Source organism: Chrysoperla carnea, chromosome 1 (genome assembly GCF_905475395.1).
Source record: "Chrysoperla carnea chromosome 1, inChrCarn1.1, whole genome shotgun sequence".
In the NCBI taxonomy this organism is placed as follows: domain Eukaryota; kingdom Metazoa; phylum Arthropoda; class Insecta; order Neuroptera; family Chrysopidae; genus Chrysoperla; species Chrysoperla carnea.
The window spans coordinates 63,232,040-63,251,777 of NC_058337.1; the positions used below are offsets into that span (position 1 = coordinate 63,232,040).

Consider the following 19,738-nt stretch of genomic DNA (forward strand, 5'->3'; position numbering starts at 1 on the left):
GAACTATAATCAAAATAGAAGAAAAGGCAACATTCTTCCTATAATAAATGATTTTCGGTCAAATAAAATATTTTGAAAGTAAAAGAGACTTTCAGACATAGGTAAAGAGTCAAATCCAAATATGGCACATGCAAATAGTATACGCATTCACGAGTGAATATCTGGCGTAATATTCGCCTGGAAGTCTTCTAGTATGGTATTTAGAATTATACTATATATTCTTATATACCGAGTAAAGTGTCATTAAATATTTAAAAAAAATTATCGATCAAAATATCTTCACATTTTGACAGCTTTTACTTAGAGGTTGGTACTACAAATCATATGGATTTGCTTTTAGATTTTCCACTAAAGTGACATCTTTATGACTTTCCAACCGCTTACATATACGGGAATAATTGACAATATTCGACTTCTAAGCGTATCATCGACGCAACCAACGCCCACAGCATAATTTTTTAGCATATTCGCTAAAAAATAAAAGGTTAAGTTCTACTGTAAATAGAAAATATATATTAAATTCTAGGTGTATCGTTGAATTGATTGAATGTCCGAATAAACTTGGAACAAAGTTTACATCTGGATTATTAGTATGTAATCATTTACAATTATACAACAAATTACAAATATTGTTCTAATCATAGTTTATATTAGTTACAAATAATATATCTAACTTTAATATATTTCATATTACTTTAATACCGTATGTTACAAGTAACATTATTATAGTAGAAAATCATATTATGGTTAAATGAATGAATAACCTGTTTATTATTCTAAATTGGAATAATAAGGTTTTCATTGAAAATATTAACTTAAAAATTTCTAGGAAAATATTGGTTAGTAGGTAGTAAATGATATTTAATTTATCATTACCAATATCCTATTCAAGGATGACTTATTATTCGTTGTTTGCGTATTCATGGTAGGGACAATAAAAGCGATGCCAGCGCTTCCAGTGAAAAATTTTGACGTTAAAGGAGGCTGTTATGACTAATTTGCAATTCTTTACATGTTAAGGTTATAGTAAATGTCAAATTAAAATTATTGAAAAACACTAATTAATAAAACTTAATGAATTAAAAATTGTGAAAATAAGAAATCAAATTGCACAAATAGTATTTTTCAAATGTAAATTATCATAATTATTTATTTAAATTTGTGAGACAATAATATTAAATTTTCAATGTAAGTCATAAATGCAATTCATACAATTATATATATATCATTACAATTCTATTCGCCATGGGAACTGATTCTAGCGCTGTCTAGTGGTAGAAAATAGAAGCTGTCTATGACAAGTCAAATTTATGTATGGCTATGATTGAATTGTTTATTTATATTTTGATAATGAGTGAAATTAAAAAAAAAATTATTTAAACTATGTGATGTGCCACAATGCAGAAATAAAATAAATTTGACAAGGTCATAGACAGCTTCTATTTTCTACCACCAGATAGCGCTAGAATCAGTTTCCATGGCGAATAATTAAAGTAGCGTATCGTTACCATGGAAACGATACACTACTTTAATAACATACTCCAATAAAATTCATACACGGTGCGAATAGGTGCTATTCTTAGGACAAAAGTAGGTATGAGAGAAGTATTCGTTATTTGCGTAGTCATGGTAAGGACAATAACTAAATTTTGACTTTAATGTAAATTTTTATTAGCAAATGGTAAAGTAATTGTCAAATTAAATTTATTTAACAAGTGAAATTTACAAAGTAAAAAAAAAAAAAAAAAAAAAAAACCGACAAATGCGATATATTTTATGTAAACCGATTTTTGGAAACTTGCTTCACTGAGGAACACACGGACGCTCAGATAATCACTTCAAGCTTATAACTCTCCTTCTTTAATCAATATCAAAGCGGTGGTCAAGGACATCAAATGAGATGAGGGTACTTAGAGAGCTATCATTTTTTGGGACAAATTTTTGGAAATATTTTAATTGAAATATTTGAGTTGACTTTGTTCTTTTGAATTATTGTTTTGAATTACCTAATTATTTTACCATTTCACTTTTCGAAATGAATTGAGCCATGTTTATTTGACTATTCATTTCCATAGTAATTATTTATTTATATGTTAAAATTATATGTCATGCTTTTTCCAAGCTTTGAAGATTATGCCCAGGTTTTTTTGGGTACAAATCTTTAAGCTTGTACATCAAACATAGCTAAGAACAATCTCTGTTAAATTTTTTTTCAAATAAATCCAAAAAAATTAAAATCGGTTAATCCGTTTAGGCGATACGATGCCATAGACAGACAAATACACAGACACACACACACATAGCGCTCAAATTTATAACACCCCTTTTTTTAGTTTCGGGGTTAAAAATAACAATTAATTAAACTTGTTTTATTAGAAATTGTGAAAAGAGGCGAAATTGCACAAATGATATTTTTAAATTTAAATTTACATAATTACTTACTTTAATTTGTTAGTAAATATTAGTAAATTTTCAATGTTAGGCATATATAAAATCCATAAACTTGTATGTTCATCCATAGAATTATATTAAAAAAGTAGTGTATCGTTACCATGGTAACTAAACTCATGGCCATTCATTAAGATGTTGTTACCACGTAAATAATGTCTCTTATTTACGTTGTAACATCTTATTGAACAATGCCTCTCCCTGTATCTACAACTTTTTAAATCCAGTGTTAATATTACAGCAAAAGAGCTATAAAATCGTAAGTATGAAAAAATTTAGAAAATAAGAATATTAGTCCCTCTACTTAACTACAGAAGGCTTTGTATAGGCAAATTTCACACCTAAAGTATCAAAACAATTTGTTATAACATTAAATTGATTTAATTAATTACAAGAAATTTAGATAAGATATATGCTACTATTCTTTTTTCAACGTGTTTCTAGTCTCGTAATATATTTTAAAGTAAAAGATTTAATTTAACTACAAATTTTTTGGTTGTTATTTAAATCACCTGCGTCCATACTATAAAAAATCTCAGTTTTGTTTTTAATATTTTTGATATCATATAAATAAAAATTTTTAAAAGCCATTTTAAAAACAATATAATACCGGATGTATGATAAAAATTTGTCATGTATAACACTCTTATTTCACCTCTAGAAATGCATAATACTTTTTTTTATCTAATGAACAGTTAATTAAAACCAAACGATATTTTAAACACTGTAAGTGGTTAGTTATATCTGACTATGTGTGTTCACATATTATATAATGCAATCAATAAAGCTAGATTTTAGCCATTTCTTGGAAATTTTATCCCCAATATGTAGAAAGCCGCGGTCGTATTCATTCAGCAAAGAAAATTATTTTTAAAAATGGTTATGTTATTTCAATTTTAAAAAATTGTGTGTGCTTGGTTTATACGAAAAAAGATATGGTATATAGCCAGCTATTATTATTGTTCATAAAATCACGTGAAGAGTCCATTTCCGGTCGTCATCTGTCCGTCTGTGAACACGATAACTCTAAAAACGAATAGAGATATCCACCTAAAATTTTTAGAGCGTGCTCAGGGCGTACAAAATAAAGCAAAGTCGTTAATGAGAAACGTAAACTATTAGAAATAGAACAAAAGTTTAAATATAATAAATGTTCCTTTAGAAAAATAAACAACTTTTGTTTGAAACATTTTGAGGGCGTAAATTAGGACAAAACTTTGTTGTCTATTTTCTTTAAAACTTTAAAAAATAGAGAATTGAAAATTCCAGATATCTTCAACTAGTCGTCTTGTGAAACATTCTTGAAAAACGAAAAAGTATTCTAGAAAATACAATAAAAATTTTCGAATTTTTCGAAAATGAAATAAATACAAGTATATTTCAACAATTAGCTAATTTCTATACAGAGTATATCAATTGTTTGCTTCATTTGTTTCTGAATAATTTTTCCACAGAATATATAAAACCGTAACTCTCCATGTTTTGAAGGGAAAAAGCTCAAAGTGACAAGGTTTATTGACTGTGCTAATACTGTTTACTAATATGTGTATCTAACTACGTGTACGTAGTCCACGTATGATATAATGATGGTACTCAATCAAGTACAGTAGTGTATCCTAGTGAGTATCTATCTATAGATACTCACTAGGATATCTATCTATAGATATGTGAGTATCTATCTATAGATACTCACTAGGATATTCAGAATGTATTGTGTAGGTATTATTTGTAAATTAACGCCGGTAAGTATGTATTCAGTATTCAAACAACAAGTAATGGTCATTGATGGTATAGGTTGCAATTCCTGTCTAGTAAAGCTTATATCAGCGTTGAATAGCATGAAGCATATATTACTCCGGTAACGGCTCTTATTTACCTATATGATTAATATTTGTGTACCTAGTATTCGTTGTGTGCGTAGTCATGGTAGGGACAATAAAATAGATGCCAGCGCTTCCAGTGAAAAATTTTGGCGATAAAGGAGGCTTATAAGACTAATTTGAAATTCTTTACATGTTAATGTTATAGAAACTGTCAAATTAAAATTATTTAAAAACACTAATTAATTAAACTTAATGCATTGAAATTGTGAAAATAAAAAATCAAAACGCACAAATATTATTTTTTAAATGTAAATTATCATAATTATTTATTTAAATTTGTGAGACAATAATATTAAATTTTCAATGTAAGTGATAAATGCAATCCATAAAATTATATAAATTCTATATTTAAAGTAGTATATCGTTACCATGGAAACGCCTCCAATAAAACACACACGGTACAAATATGAAAGTGCAGAACAAAGAATAGTAGTTTTTACTTTGGTTTACATAGAATGATTAATGGTGATAGGAGGGATACCGAAGACCTAGATCATGGGGTCCTCTGTGCACTTAGTACGGGTAAAAAAATCATGAAAAAACAAACTTTTGTAATTGAGAATCAATTCGAACAATCAAAACAGTCGGGGCCCTTTAAAATCTAGACTGGGTCAAATCTTCCCAATAATGCTTCCCGACTCTTAAAATGGCTATGTTAACTACTGGATTTAACTTTAAATTATTTATTTTATTTGGATATGTATGTTTCCATTTCCACTTATTTTTCGAAACCTCTGCTGACCTTGGTTTCACTGCTTAAAACTTAGTCTAACGCATATACATCAAATTTATTTCAAATAAATATATTTGCTTAGGATGGCTAGATATGAGCTTATCGGAAAATCCATTCCGTTATTATATTAAAATGGCCGAAAACTGTATAGTGAGTAAGACAGGAGACCGGCTACGTTCTCATCCCTACTCCGTGATATTTGCTGGGTGAGAGGTGACAACGGTAGACATCTAGCGGAGATGGCTGATCGATTGATAGTTGAAAGAAATCATAATTGAAGGAAATTATTAAGAATAAAAATCGCGATGGAAAAATAGGGGTTGATCGTAGAGGGTTGAAAATTCAGGGTTGTATGTATTTTCTAATGCTGTATAATTATAAAAAAATTTATCTATAAATTGAAAAAAAATTAGGGGTGAACTACCCTAAACATTTAGGGGGATGAAAAATAGATGTTGTCCGATTCTCAGACCTATCCAATATGCACACAAAATTTTATGAGAATTGGTCAAGCCGTTTCGGAGGAGTTTAACAACATACACCGTGACACGAGAATTTTATATATAAAATTGTAAAATTTGCATTTCAAGGTTCTAAACCATGGCTTACCAAAAGCTATGAAAATGTATTGTATCTTATTTTTGGCTTCTCTACTAATTCTCAAAAAAAATATGTTTCGAAAATAACTTTGCTTTTTTCTACTGCCATGAGAGATCCAAGAAAAAGGCTAGTATGGTACAAATTTATCAGCACAACTGTCCAAAATCCACAATAAGAACAGTATTTTATACTGCAGGCGACATTACTGTACTTATTTAGCCGACATTTAAACACACCATACTGTACTTATCCAGAATACACATGTGTAAATGTAATGTAAACATCCGTCCAATAGTAGGATCAGGAACAGGAATAATAGGAATGTCTGGGCATTAAATATGATAAGGGTATATATATATGGTATGCATAGACCGTCTCCATATATCTCTAATGTGTAACACAAAATGCCAGTTATGTCAGGTATCTATATCACATAGTGCGAAAAGATACTTTACCTATACTAACTAGGCGGTAACGAAAGGTATCACTAGAACCATTACCATACGAGATCGTAGTGGAGTACTATAGTAATCCGTAGTTTGTTGATCACCCGTGCGTGCGTATTGTTACTACGATGGTATGTTTGTATACTTCATATGTTATAGTCAAATCTCATTATCAGTCATAATTAGTTCTGACTGCAAAAGTCAATCATAATCTATTTTGACTACAAAAATTGGCTACATTGGTTTTTACCACTTATTATTGTAAAATCTTAAAAAATTATTTATATAAGTCATCATCGCGAGGTAACAAAAATGCTATTACGAATTATTTAATTATAGTTAATTATTCTAGGCCATTTTATTTTGAATTAAATCAACATTGTATTTTAAGTTGTTTCGATACCAAAACGGAAGTGTTACCAAAAAACTAAAATTTTGTATGTCAATTAATGAATATTTAATACGCCTTGTGTATAAATTTCAAGTCGATATGCTGAACGGCTCACGATAAATCAACCCTTTTATACGTCTTTTGTGGAAAATTCAAACCGATTCCATGTACGGTTTATGAGTAACGTGCCCTTTTTTGGTAAAAAAAAACTGACTTTGATAGTTAATTTCTCCTAAACCGTTCAGAGAATCGATATAAATTTAAAAGACGCATATTAGGTGATTAATTGATAAATAAAATTTCTTGGATCATTTTCGTTTTTTTTGGTATCGAAATACCTTATATAAGTATGAACTAGGTGTTATTATATTTTCATCTATAACAAATTTTTCTCTATAATAAAACGAGTTATTTTTTTAACTTTTTTGGTAATTGAATCTTTTGTGCAAAAAAATTATAAATTTTTAATTTTTAACCTAAAAATGGCGAGAGTTATGCGGCGAGATCGGTATGTATGTTTGTATTTTCATCTGTCTGTTCTCTCACAACTACTAACCTACTTATAATAGTTTGACCATTGAGGTATCGTTGAAAGCGTCTTGGTCGTCAGATGTCTATACATAATGTTACGTCATATTATATTGAATATAGCGCCCTCTAGAGGGCTTAAAGTCGTGAACTAACCGTGTTAGGTATAAATGAAAGACCGTTTCCACACTGTGTTTTCAAACGGTCACCCATCCTAGAACGAAGTGTACTGAATGTTGCATAACTTTAGTGATTGGGTAAGAACCATTAACTATTATAAAATCTTAATTTTATGAATAACAGTACAAATTATACATACATGATTTGTAATAAATTTCGTAGCACGACAGGTATTAGGTAACACCCGACGTGAAGGGTATGAACCGCTGGTTTGAATAATCTACGTATGGAACGTACCGATGACGCGAGTTCGACGATTTTGTTCACCCAGAAAGTGCTTAACGTGCCCAAAGAAGTTTTCACATCAAAAACTAAATTTAGTACTTTTTAAATATACCGACAAACTGTTGTGCTTTCTCCATACAACAATTCAAGCCTACTTCATTCAAATGTTCAATTCAAAATATAAAGACTTAATAATTCGCATATGATATTTGCAAAGACTTTAGTCAAAGCCAATTCGGGTTCTAACTGTAACATATACGTATGGATATTTGATGATGTGGGGTATCAACGTGTGTAATTCTATGTAAAACAGTGACCTAACATACAGTTAGCCAATATACAAATATCAAACATATTTGTTTAGTTTATACGCATTCATACAACAAATATGATTTAGCATGTTGTTCAAAATGCCAGCGTTTTAATTATGGTTTGTTTATAACTACAATAAACGCACATAATTTTATAAATCGCTACTACCTTATAAATAGAGAAATTCGAATTGAAATTCACAGTTTTTTGGGAACAAAGCTTGTTTTTGGATCATTATCATATTGAAGACACCATCCAGGAAGAGCTACTTTCTCATAAATATCATATTTCCTTCAATGCCTTCAAAATGTATATTTATTGAACAACTTTGTGATCACTTAGCAGCCAATATGGAGTTATAAGCCGTTTGCATCTTAAAAATAAGTCTATGGAATTGACTAGGCCACTACAAGGGTAGTCTATTATTTATTAGACATTAATTTACTATGTTTCTTAATATCCATTTTATTTATTGAACGTCTACTGAAACCCAATTTAAGTATATTATCGTAGTTCTATTTTATGTATATTAATACTAAAAAGTCTTTCCTGAGTCTACTTTGCTACGACCACATTTTTCTGTATAAATGGGGTCATTGTGTGCGCATGTCATTTTTTTTTCTGTATCACCTAGTCGACAGAACGTACTTTTTTTTACCTAGCGCCATCTAATACAGTCGCAGCATATCGCAAGCACGAAGTTGAATTTGGAAATTTTTTAAAATCAATATCCAATTTTAAAATCCATAGTAACATTGTTATTACAGCTAACGTGATATTTTTTGTTTGTTTTTAAATAATTTTTATGGAGGTAATAGCCTTTCTGTATTCGGCAAGGGGAAACAGCCTTCTTGATAAGGTAAAATCGCTCTGCCGATACATAAATTCTTTTTGAACTAAGATAAAACACTGAACTACATACTCAATTAAAATTGGACAAGAAATGGTTCAATTTCTTATAGAAGTTTATTTGTGATAACGCTTGGAAAGTATGCAAATCTAAATGATTTTGATAATTTCAAAATTAAAGTTTTTTAAAAATTTGAACTAAAGGTTACAAAATATCTAAGGCGAAAAAATTTTTTTAAAAGTGATTCATTGTTTTAATCTTTCTTACATGAATAAATAAAAATATACAATTCTTTTATTTTTTAATATAATGATCTGTTGTTTTAATTAACGATTTTCTTTTTGGCTGATAATATAGTCTTGCCTAGCTACACACTGTTTTCAGTTGAGTGTTGTTTATACAAAATCATTTTATCGTGTTTTTTTATTTCATATTTAAATTGGCATTCAATCAAAAATTTATTTTTAATTCAATTAAATGTTGTTCTATATTATTTGATAGTATAATTTTTTTTCAAATAAATTTTCAGTTTTTCCCAATTTGATTGGACATAATTTACCAAACTAACCTATATAGCTCCTCCATCATGATTATTTATGCTATTTATTCATTTTATATGCAACCTAAAATGAATTTCCAGATAGGTACTTGTATAACAAAGTACAAAATATTAAATAGGTAAAAGTTGAAAGTGCTTTTTTATATTAAACATTTCATTGATAAAAGCCAATTATTTCGTTTATCCAAGTAAAGGAAGTCACTACTGGGCTCATGGTAGTTGAAGGACAATAAATACTCATTCCGCATGTTCAAATATTTCCCCGAATCATTCCGTTACCGTGATTTTCTTAAAATTAAATTATTATCATTTTGAGCGTTTACATTTTCATATGCTCTGTTTGTTTAGTACTCTTATCAGCCTAGACAAGTAGCTTTTTACTGCATATTATTCCATAATTGTTCCAGAAGAGATAAAAGTCGTAAAACAAGCCTGCGATGAAATTGTGAAACCATGTTTTATATGAAGCTATCTTAAAATGTACATTAAAATCAACGAGTTTAAACCCAATTTTATCATGACGTTTTTCTTGACCAGTGTGCGTTAAAAATTTCTTTACTTATAAAATATCCATAAACGAGACTTTAGTACTCGATAGATAATTCTTCTTTAAGATTGTTTTTTAAATCAAAATGTCTGTATTGCATTGTGTTGCGCTGTATTAAGATGCAAATTTTATAATTGTGATGAAATAAATTTTTGCAGAAGTAACTTTTCTAGAGTTTATAGTGTACTCAATCATATATTATAAAATAAATTTTAAAGATTTGTTAAATCTAATGATATATTGTTAAATTTTGTTGGCTTTAAGAATGTACGATCGCCAGGGCAATTTTGGAAAAAAAGGCTTGGGTTGCCCGATTATTTAAATAACTAAATGACTGCAAAAGTAATCATATTTAACATTGGCCTTATGGGAAAACGGTAGATGGATGATATAGATTTCTTCAAAACTAAAAAATTAAGGATGTATGAGCCCGGGCACACAAATTAAAAAATATATATTTTTAATTTTGATGATGAATTATGTTATAACTTGACAATATGAGAAGAAAAGACAAAATAAAATTTTTCGAAATCTGGAGTAATTTTTAAAGTATCGAAAATTGAAAATTAGGTTTAATTATTTAGCTTTTGACATTTCGAAAATCAAAGTTTACATCAAAAAATTTTATTGACATCAAAAAAAAAATATATATATATATACATATATATATAAATATAAAACAAAATTCATCATCGAAGTTGAAAATAAGGTACACATTACTTCAACTAAAAGTCTAAACTTCAACTAAAAGTCTAAACTTGCCTTGGCGCTCATACTACCTTAACTGTATTATATCTTGACACGCATAATATGCTTACCTACTCTTTCGTTCTAAGATATTTCATTCAATCTGTTTTTTCTAAAGAATGCTAAAGAAATCGTTTAAAAATGATAAATGTTTAAAAAAAATGCTATTTTAAAATATATTTGTGACATTAATAAATAATACTAGAATTAACTATCACAAATCACTCAGTATGATCTATATGTAAAACTCTTTTGCAAAGGATAATTTAATTTCGTTAATGAATTGAATAATATTTAAAATAAAATTAAAAAAAAAAAAAAAAAAAAAAAAAAAAACATTTTTCAACCATGCATACGTATATTCATAATTTAGTTGAACACACCAAAAATTTAGTTTATAATCGATCAAAACCGAATTGTATATCTTTCCTTGTTCATAAATTTATGATTATTTAAATGTTTTGAATATTTATATGTGGGTAGCTTTTAGTATATTAAAAATACATATTAGAATGAGATAGGTAATATATCTGTGATTATTTAAAACGAAATATTTTACACAGATCATATTATTTCAAATCGTTAATAATATATCAATGTTTCAAGTTTGCTTTTTTCTTGTTCTGTTTTGTCAGTTTTACTTATGTTTGTAGGATTGTCCAAATTTTAAAAATTTTATTATTTTTGTAGGTTTTAGTAGCTAGTATAAAAAGAAATAAAGGAGTTATTTTATCCAAATCGCATATTCCAAGAATTGGATGTAAAGAAAGAGAGTCCTATATTGGCCTGTACGATTTGGATCAAATCCTTATACGATTTTATTGAATATTCCAATTAATGTTCTACTCTTCTTGCAGTTTTGCCGAAACATATTTATTCATTAAACAGCACTAGTACTTTCATTATTTTACTCTATCTGAGAAACAATAATTTAAAATCCTTATAAAATTCCAAAACAAGATAAGTGAAATTTACAAAATTTAAAGAACCCCCGGCAAAGCTATAAAATGTTCTCAGTCAAGTCGGTTCGACAGTTTAGGGGCTACGATGCCACTGAGAAACACACAGACGCACAGATAAACAGTTTAAACTGATAACACTACTTCTTAAATCCATATCAAAGTGATGGGCAAAGATATCAGATGAGATGAAAAGTTTACCTAGAGAGCCATCATTTTTTGGGATCAATTTTCGGAAATATTTTAATTAAAATTGAAATATTTGAGTTGACTTTGCTCTTTTGAATTATTGTTTTGAATTACCTAATTATTATACTATTTCAATCTCTGAAATGAATTGACCCAGGTTTATTTTATCATTCATTTCCATAGTAATTATTTATATGTTAAAATTATATGTCATGCCTTTTCTAAAATGAATTGATTTTGAAGATCATCGCCAATTTTTTAGTTTTTTCGGTATGAACCGTAAGCTGTTGAAACATAGCTAGGAACACTCTCCGTTAGATTACCTTTCAAATGAAACAAAAAAATTAAAATCGGTTCATTCGTTGAGGCGTTACGATGCCACAGACAGACAAACACACAGACACACACACATAGCGGCCAAACTTATAACACCCATTTTTTTTTTTAGTTCGGGGGTTAAAAATAGGTTTGACTCAGTTGGTCTAAAACGTGAAACTGATATGGTATTTTAAATTTCTATCTCTATATTTAGCTTATTTCATGCTTACTTTTTACATTCCCATCAAGATGTGATCAAAATTGTTTGAAGTTCCAAGCTTATTATACTGCCTCTTTAAGTTTTTTTCTAAGGATCGACTGGATGTTTACTATTGTCAAATTTTTCGTAATTAAAAAATTATCCAAGAAATATGCTTCTTGGATAATTTTCCGAGTAAATTTTCGTATAATCGCATGAAATGAAAGTCACAAAAATTTTAACTAAATGATATAACAGTTCACAAGAAGTATCAACAACACAAATTTTCTTTTTCAAATGAGTTTCACTTTCCTACTTTTGCTGTCGACTCTCTTACCGAATTTAATTGAAGTGTGTGTAAACCCTGGACATAAGTTTATAGTGAGTATTCACCTAATGTAATGCTTTGATTTGAATGGTTTGGTAATATTTGTAACGATGAAGAGAGAAAACGAATACAAAAAGTGAATAAGTAAATATACTTGATAGCACATTAGCGCTAACGTTATGTGGTACACTTAAATAAGTATGTGTTTAAAAGTATGTATAATGTAACTATGCTGTTTTGTTGCTGATTCAAGAGGCTTTGTGCACCCGGCACGTAACACATCTTGTTCCAATATTATTTTCAATTATTCTAAATATAAATATGAAACACCTCTATCGTACCTCTGACGACGATTATTTCATCCAAAAACACATAACTAACTCACTGACTTCATAATATTAACATATACGTGTTTGTCTGGAGGAGGAAGGACGTTACAAACGTAATCCACACTAAAATTGATCATTCTCGGGACACCGCAAACTACTTCGTTCTTTGATTTGTTAATAACCTGGTTCACAGGTTTTTCATTAGTTTGTTTCGAACAACGGTCGCAGACCCAACAATCGTTGGCTTTAAATTCAAAATCGAATTAAACTCATTATTTTAATAAATTTTTGTGTTTTAATAAATTTAAATTAAATCTAAATTATAAAAAAATGGCGGATGTTGAAGTAATGCAAACATATACAACTGAACGTAAAACACGCAAAGTAAAGAAAACAACAAAACGCCGTGAAAGTAACGACCAAGGTGTTTCTGAAGTAACCATTACTGAAATCGAAAACCGTAATTACAACAATGGTGATGCAGCGCCGGGGTATGTGCTATTGTAGACTCCAAAAAAAATCCACCCTCATTTAGAGAGTCAGTCACACAATCTTGTGGCTTTTGTTAATTTCATTTTGTGGTTAATTTAGTGAAAATTGTGATTTGAGAAAAGGGAGAAGAAATATTTCATAAAATTATTTTCGAAGGGGAATTTTAATTTAAATATATTATCTAATAATTCTTAAAAGACCCCTTTATATCCAAATAACTACCTAATCCTTTTTAAGAGGGTTTTCTTCAACAAAACATTGTGTTTCAAATTACTTATATATCTATGTATAGAAGTGGAAAATTATTAAGACTATTTAGCTTCAGTGATTTTTCAATTTAAATAATTCCAGTGAAATCAAAGAAAATGATTTATTATACACTTAGAGGCACAAAGAATCAAACAAAAGTGTTGAATCGTTTTGTAAACTAAAACTTTTAGAATTGACTGTTGTTTGAAAGGAAAAATTTTGTGAGAATGGAATAATATCTTAAAGTAAAGTGTGTCGCAATACCCGAATATAATTCGATCGTTTATTATTAAATCACAATCGTTTAGTTATTTTATTTTAACGAAGTAAATACCGAATTGCAGATTTGGTGAACAAATGGTGTACTTAAAAATAATAATAATTAAATTAAAGTACTCATTTATAAGAAGCTATAACCATCATTTTCTGTAATCAGGGCTAAGGAAAAATTGGTCTTTAAAACAACACACAAGGTTGTTGAAAAAAAAACTGTACTTTTGAATTTTGTCGCGTGCTTCAAAACGGAGGGCTTTTATCTTTTTTACTCTAATAAGATAATAAGATAAATAATAAACAAATGCAAAAAATTTTGTGTACGATACCTAAGAAAACAATTGCTGATAATTTGATGCCACAGCCGTTTTGTCTAACGTCATGCAAAAATTTTTTCATTAGTGATTCAACTATTTGCTTATTATAATAACAAGAAAATAATATGCATGGTTTCGTTATTTAAAATTTACCGCGTACTTAAAAGCATAGATAGCCTAAATATCATTGGTCGTTGTCCAGTGATATCGAGTTTCTTAAGGTAGTACTATCGGTAATAGACTTTGCATTTAGAATTTAATGAAACTTGGCATAGTTGTCCATTATTATATCATAATTAATCAGTTAAATTTTTAGGGGCCCACTAAAAAAAAGATATTTTAAAGGTATTTTAACATTGATCCTTATGGGAAATCACAGATTTATTTTTATTTCACAAAACTGGACGTTCAGATTTTCAGTTCTCTGAAGGCCCCTAAAAATTTAACTGGTTAATTATGATATAACAATGGACAACTATGCCAAGTTTCATTAAATTCTGAATGCAAATTCTATTACCGATAGTACTACCATAAGTGAATCGTCATCATAAAATTTGAATTTTAGAAAAATTAATTCCCAAAATGTTGGCTATCGTTATGAGTTGGGTATCCATTTAGAAAAACATTCCACACCTAAAGAAGAAAGAAATTTCGAAAATACTGAATTAATATGAAAATATCGTTTTTCTATAAGGTTTTCCAACTAATTGTGCCGCTTAGTGTATAAACTAAATCTTAAGATAAATCAATGTGATTAGAAATACGAGAATTGTAATTTGGTGAAATAATAAACTTACCCAAAAAGTGATTCAAGGATTCACAAAGTGTTACTTACACATTTGAAAATATATATTCCTCATTGAAATTTCTTCAATATACCTTCATAAAACACTTTTTATTGGATAATATTTCGATGTAGATGAGACCTAATTAATATTATATGAACATACCAATCGTTTATTTGGTCATCATTTCCACTTGATATTCAATGGAATCCTTGATTACAATCAAATATGTGTGTGTTTGTGTGTGTGTATGTGTGTGTATCGAAACATTTCTCATCACATCAGGATAATTTTACATTACGTTCTAGAATTTGGTGTAGTTTACGGCCTCATACTATTAATTTAATATATTTTCAAACCTGAACCATCATAATCATAACTCTCTCTTCGATAGATTCTATATCTATTTGTTGCGTGCAGGACCAATTTTAGTGCCACTCGCAAAAATACTTACAACTTCATTCGATAATTTTATTAATTTGATTTTTCACCCAATGATGCCATTGTTTAGGTAATAATGTTGCCTATATCTATAAATATATAAAATCATTCTTTACAAGTAAAATTTACAAAGTTTTAAAAACCCCCGGCAAATTTTTCGGATACGGAACTCTAAACTCGCACTTGAAACATAGCTTATAACACTTTACATTAAATTACTTTTCAAACGATACAAAAAATTCAAAAATCGGTTCATTTGTTAAGGCGCTCCGATGCGACAGACAGACACACATAGCAGTCAAATTTATAATACCTCATTTGGTGGTTCGGGAGTTAAAAAATAGAGGCAATAATACATTAATTTAAAAAAAACATTCTGGGGAAACTATAAATAATAATATGATGAAACTAATATATACGTTATAAATATTTCTGCTAGGGGCGCTGAACCTAGTTCTGCGCGCAACGAATATAGTTTAGTTGATTTAATACCTAATGTCGGACTAATTCTAGAATCTAATCGTGAAAATGCACTGTACAACATAATAGATAACTTATTGATTATTAGCTTACAAATTTATAATACAGTGTGAGGTATTGAAAATAACTTTTTCATTCATGTTTTATGAGTTTTAACGATCTTGGAAATAATATAATTTGTATGGAAATTCTCGTCAAAATAATTTAAGGTTTATACCAAATGCTATCTTGTTATATCTATATCTGATTTAAGATATGCTATTTTCATAGAATCTTATGAAACGCACTTCATTGAGGCATCTGCGCCCTGTAAATTTAAAAATCTCCGCTGAAAACAAACTGTATATTTTGAAAATTATGGCAAAATGGCTTTGTTTTCGACAAAATTTTCTTTTAGGAATAGATGGAGGGTTATTGGGTGTACATTTTAAAATTATTTACGTAATATACAGAGTGATTGGAAATGCGGAATGTATCAAATTAGTATTTTTTTAAATGGAATAGCCTCTTCCTTACTTCACGGTTTTTGAAATATTCTGTATTTTGTGAAAATATAGTAGCAATTTTAACGTATAATTTCTCAAAGATTAAATCCGTTTTTCAAATTCAATCGATTGGTAGACTACTCCAAGTTAAATTTGGTTTGAACAACTGATATGAGCTTTGAGAAATTATAAGTTGAATTTGATCGTAGAACCTGAAAATGAAATAACAAATCAGGGTGTTCTATTTAAAAAATACAACTTCGAAAATTCCACGTTTTCGGTCACCCTGTATATTACGACATTAGTTTTAAAATGTACAACCAATAACTCTTCTTCTATTCTTTTGTCTATCTATTGAAAATTTTGTTAAAATCAAGCCCTTTTGTCGTAATCTTCCGTTACGTAGAAAACGAATAAAATCTAGCTGTGCACTATACACAAAATGGCCTAAAATTATCTTAGTTTCTTCAGTGTTAGCTTTTATTTTAACACGTTCAAGTTTTTCAAAGCTGATTATTCAATTAAAAAGTAAACACTCTGTATTCTGTATACATAAATTAACTAATACTTATAGATAGGCATTGAATACATTTCTCACTTGAATAACTATCTAATAGAAATATTGTGCATGAAATAAGGATAGAAGATATCTCACTTACATATCAAATATCGTATTATATTTATCTATCTCATTTTATTTTGTTATATATATATTTCCTATAAAATTATTATTATTGTTATATACCGTATGTATATAGTGTAATATATTTGTGCTAGAGGCAGACATAAACACACAGAAACCGTGCTATACAACCTAAGTAAGCAATAATTTGATTGGATAAACCTCCGAAATAATAACAAAACATTACATAGCTATCGATAGTGAAATTTATTTAATGCGACTATACCGAAAAAATTAAGAGAGCATGAGTAAACGAACACAATTCTGCATAAATAGTTTGATTTCTTAGCAACTACAGCCTTTTAATGTTCTTTACGTACCGCTTTAGCCCCCGTTTACCCCCGAATACAAGCCATATTGACCTTGGCCAGTTGAGTAATTAGAGAATACAACGAAATTTTGAAGGATTGTATGCTAGTAAATTTAGTAAATTTAGGTTTTTCACACGCATGTCTCTTTTGCCTAGCGACTATCACGTGATTTTGAATCATGATAATGTATTTTGTTTTTATGTCAAAATATAGAAAAGTATAATAACATACGCAAAGTTTTTAAAATAATGCTGCGTTCGTAGTTATAGGATTTAATTACTATTAATTTCCTGGGTTTTTTCTTACAAAGAAGAAGGTTTTTATTACTTGGTATAAATACTTTTGTCTGTTGCATCGTAGCATCTCAAATAAAATAACCGATTATTTATATTGTATTTTGAAAACTTTTTTAAAAGCAATCGAGAAATTAACTAACTGTAACCTCAAATATTTTAGCAAATCGCTGGAAGTTTGGCTATTAATAGTTGAACATTAAAGAAAGAATATTCCTTTTACAACTTAGAAGCTACACATTAACCGAAAAAATTAACTGTAAAAAGTTGTACTTGACATAATTCTCTCATAATGGTTCATTGAAGGACCTTAATCAGATACAACTTTTACTTTTGAACTTTTTTCAGTAAACATAAGCTATCAAGTTGTTGGTGGCAAATTTTTTTTTTCATTTTTTATTCACGTGGCAGCAGTTTTTTATTATTTCTTCCATTATAATAGTTTAATCACTTTTTATACCATGTTTGGTGTTTTATATTGGAGGTTTTGAAAAACTTGTTTTAACGATTGAACACTGACTTCTATATCGATCTAAAGGTGTTTTACTGTATGTATGATATCTTTGTTTTGTATATTATTACCTCCTAGACCAGATTACAATTTCATAGTTTCACGTGTATGTTGTATGGTGGTTTTGGTACAATTTTCTATAATTGGTTCAAATAATAATGTATGATTTAGGATTATCGTTTTGGATTTCGATCGGATTAAGTTGGTTTGTGTTGTGTTTATATGTTATGCTGCATTCACACACTTACATGCATATACAATGGTGTTCTATACATAGATATATAAAGGGTTTCCAAGGGAAGTATATAATACCGGCCATTCTAAATCGAATTTCCACGAAAATGTTTCTTGGCAATTTTCGGATTCGATGAACCATTAACAAGATACAACAACCCTTACTTTACCTTTGTAATTTTGAAAATTTTGATTTATGTGAGTCAATATAAAAATTTTTTATTAGTTTAAAAATCTTTTTTACTGCAATTTATCCAGCAAGTTTAATATTTAAGGAGGTATTATTAACGTTTCGAGTTTTAAAACACAAAATTAGTAAACTAAAAGAATGTGTATAAATGTAATGTACTATATTTTTTCGTTCTAAAAAGCGTTAAAGCGTTAATTCCAATTCAACGTTAATATATCCGTAAATAATAAAGTAGATAAGAGAAAACATTTTCGCGTAATAAATCAACTCTGCTTTTTATCTCCTTTCATATCAACGCCCGATCTTGTTTGTTATTTCTGAATAGCTCAAAATGATCGAATGAATAAGTTAGATATCTCCTGTGTTATGCCCTGTGTTTGGCCCACTCGGACAGCTGCTACAACCTTACTAAATTTTTTAAATCGGATCTAAAAACTGCAAAGAAACATTTTGCTATGAAGTTCGTTGACGTAGAATTGCTGTGATTATTCCATCTATAGTTACGCCATCCTGTATATACCAATATGGAAATTAATATTTGGAACATAATGTTTATATTGTTTTAATGTTACAAAAGACATTTCATTTATTCTACTACTACTATCTACCTATAGGGTGTGTAGGTAGATACAAAGAACAACTATAGCGATTACGTTATATATGGTTTACATGAAATGTTCATTAAATTTTACAATTGTATATTGTTTTTGGATTCAATATTCTATTACATTTCCAAATTTCATGTTTGATTGTTTAGTTTGATCATTATTCTTTTTATTTTTTTCGTTTCATTCAATTATACTGATTTCATGAAATATTTCAAAATTAACATTTTCGAAACAACATACAAAATGATTATTTTTCAATATTTTTAAAATGAGTTTAAGAAAAAATTTGGTTCAAAAAATATTGTTTTGATCTGAAAACAGATGTGAACATGATTTTTAGAACGATGTAGAATCTATCGAAATCAGTGGCGTTATTTTCAATTTAATAATGGTCCGCCCCCTCAAAACCTTTTTAATGATCATTATAAAAAGATACTTTTTTTTTTCGTGGATTTTATAGTCGAAAATCACGTTGAAAAAGTAGGTTAAAATAGTCTTCTATGTATTAGAAACAAATGAATTACATTATAATGAAATTATCATATTTTAAAAATATTGAAAAAAAGACATGAGACTCAAACTTTTACTCCAAACCTTTTTTTATAACTTTCACCCC

At 28.7% G+C, this 19,738-nt stretch overlaps 1 protein-coding gene across 2 annotated transcripts in view; it reads left to right on the top strand.

Moving 5' to 3' along the window:
* Window positions 1-19,738, top strand: part of LOC123305299 (four and a half LIM domains protein 2-like) — a 348,820-nt gene that overhangs the window by 235,357 nt on the left and 93,725 nt on the right. Inside the window, exon 1 of one of the 2 annotated variants that reach the window (XM_044886983.1) lies at window positions 12,864-13,262. The exons of the other annotated variant lie outside the window; for it this stretch is intronic. Coding sequence (XP_044742918.1) covers window positions 13,102-13,262 — 161 coding nt within the window. The 5' untranslated portion in view covers window positions 12,864-13,101. Of the gene's footprint in view, window positions 1-12,863; window positions 13,263-19,738 lie in introns of those variants that run through there. 2 annotated transcript variants of the gene reach the window in all.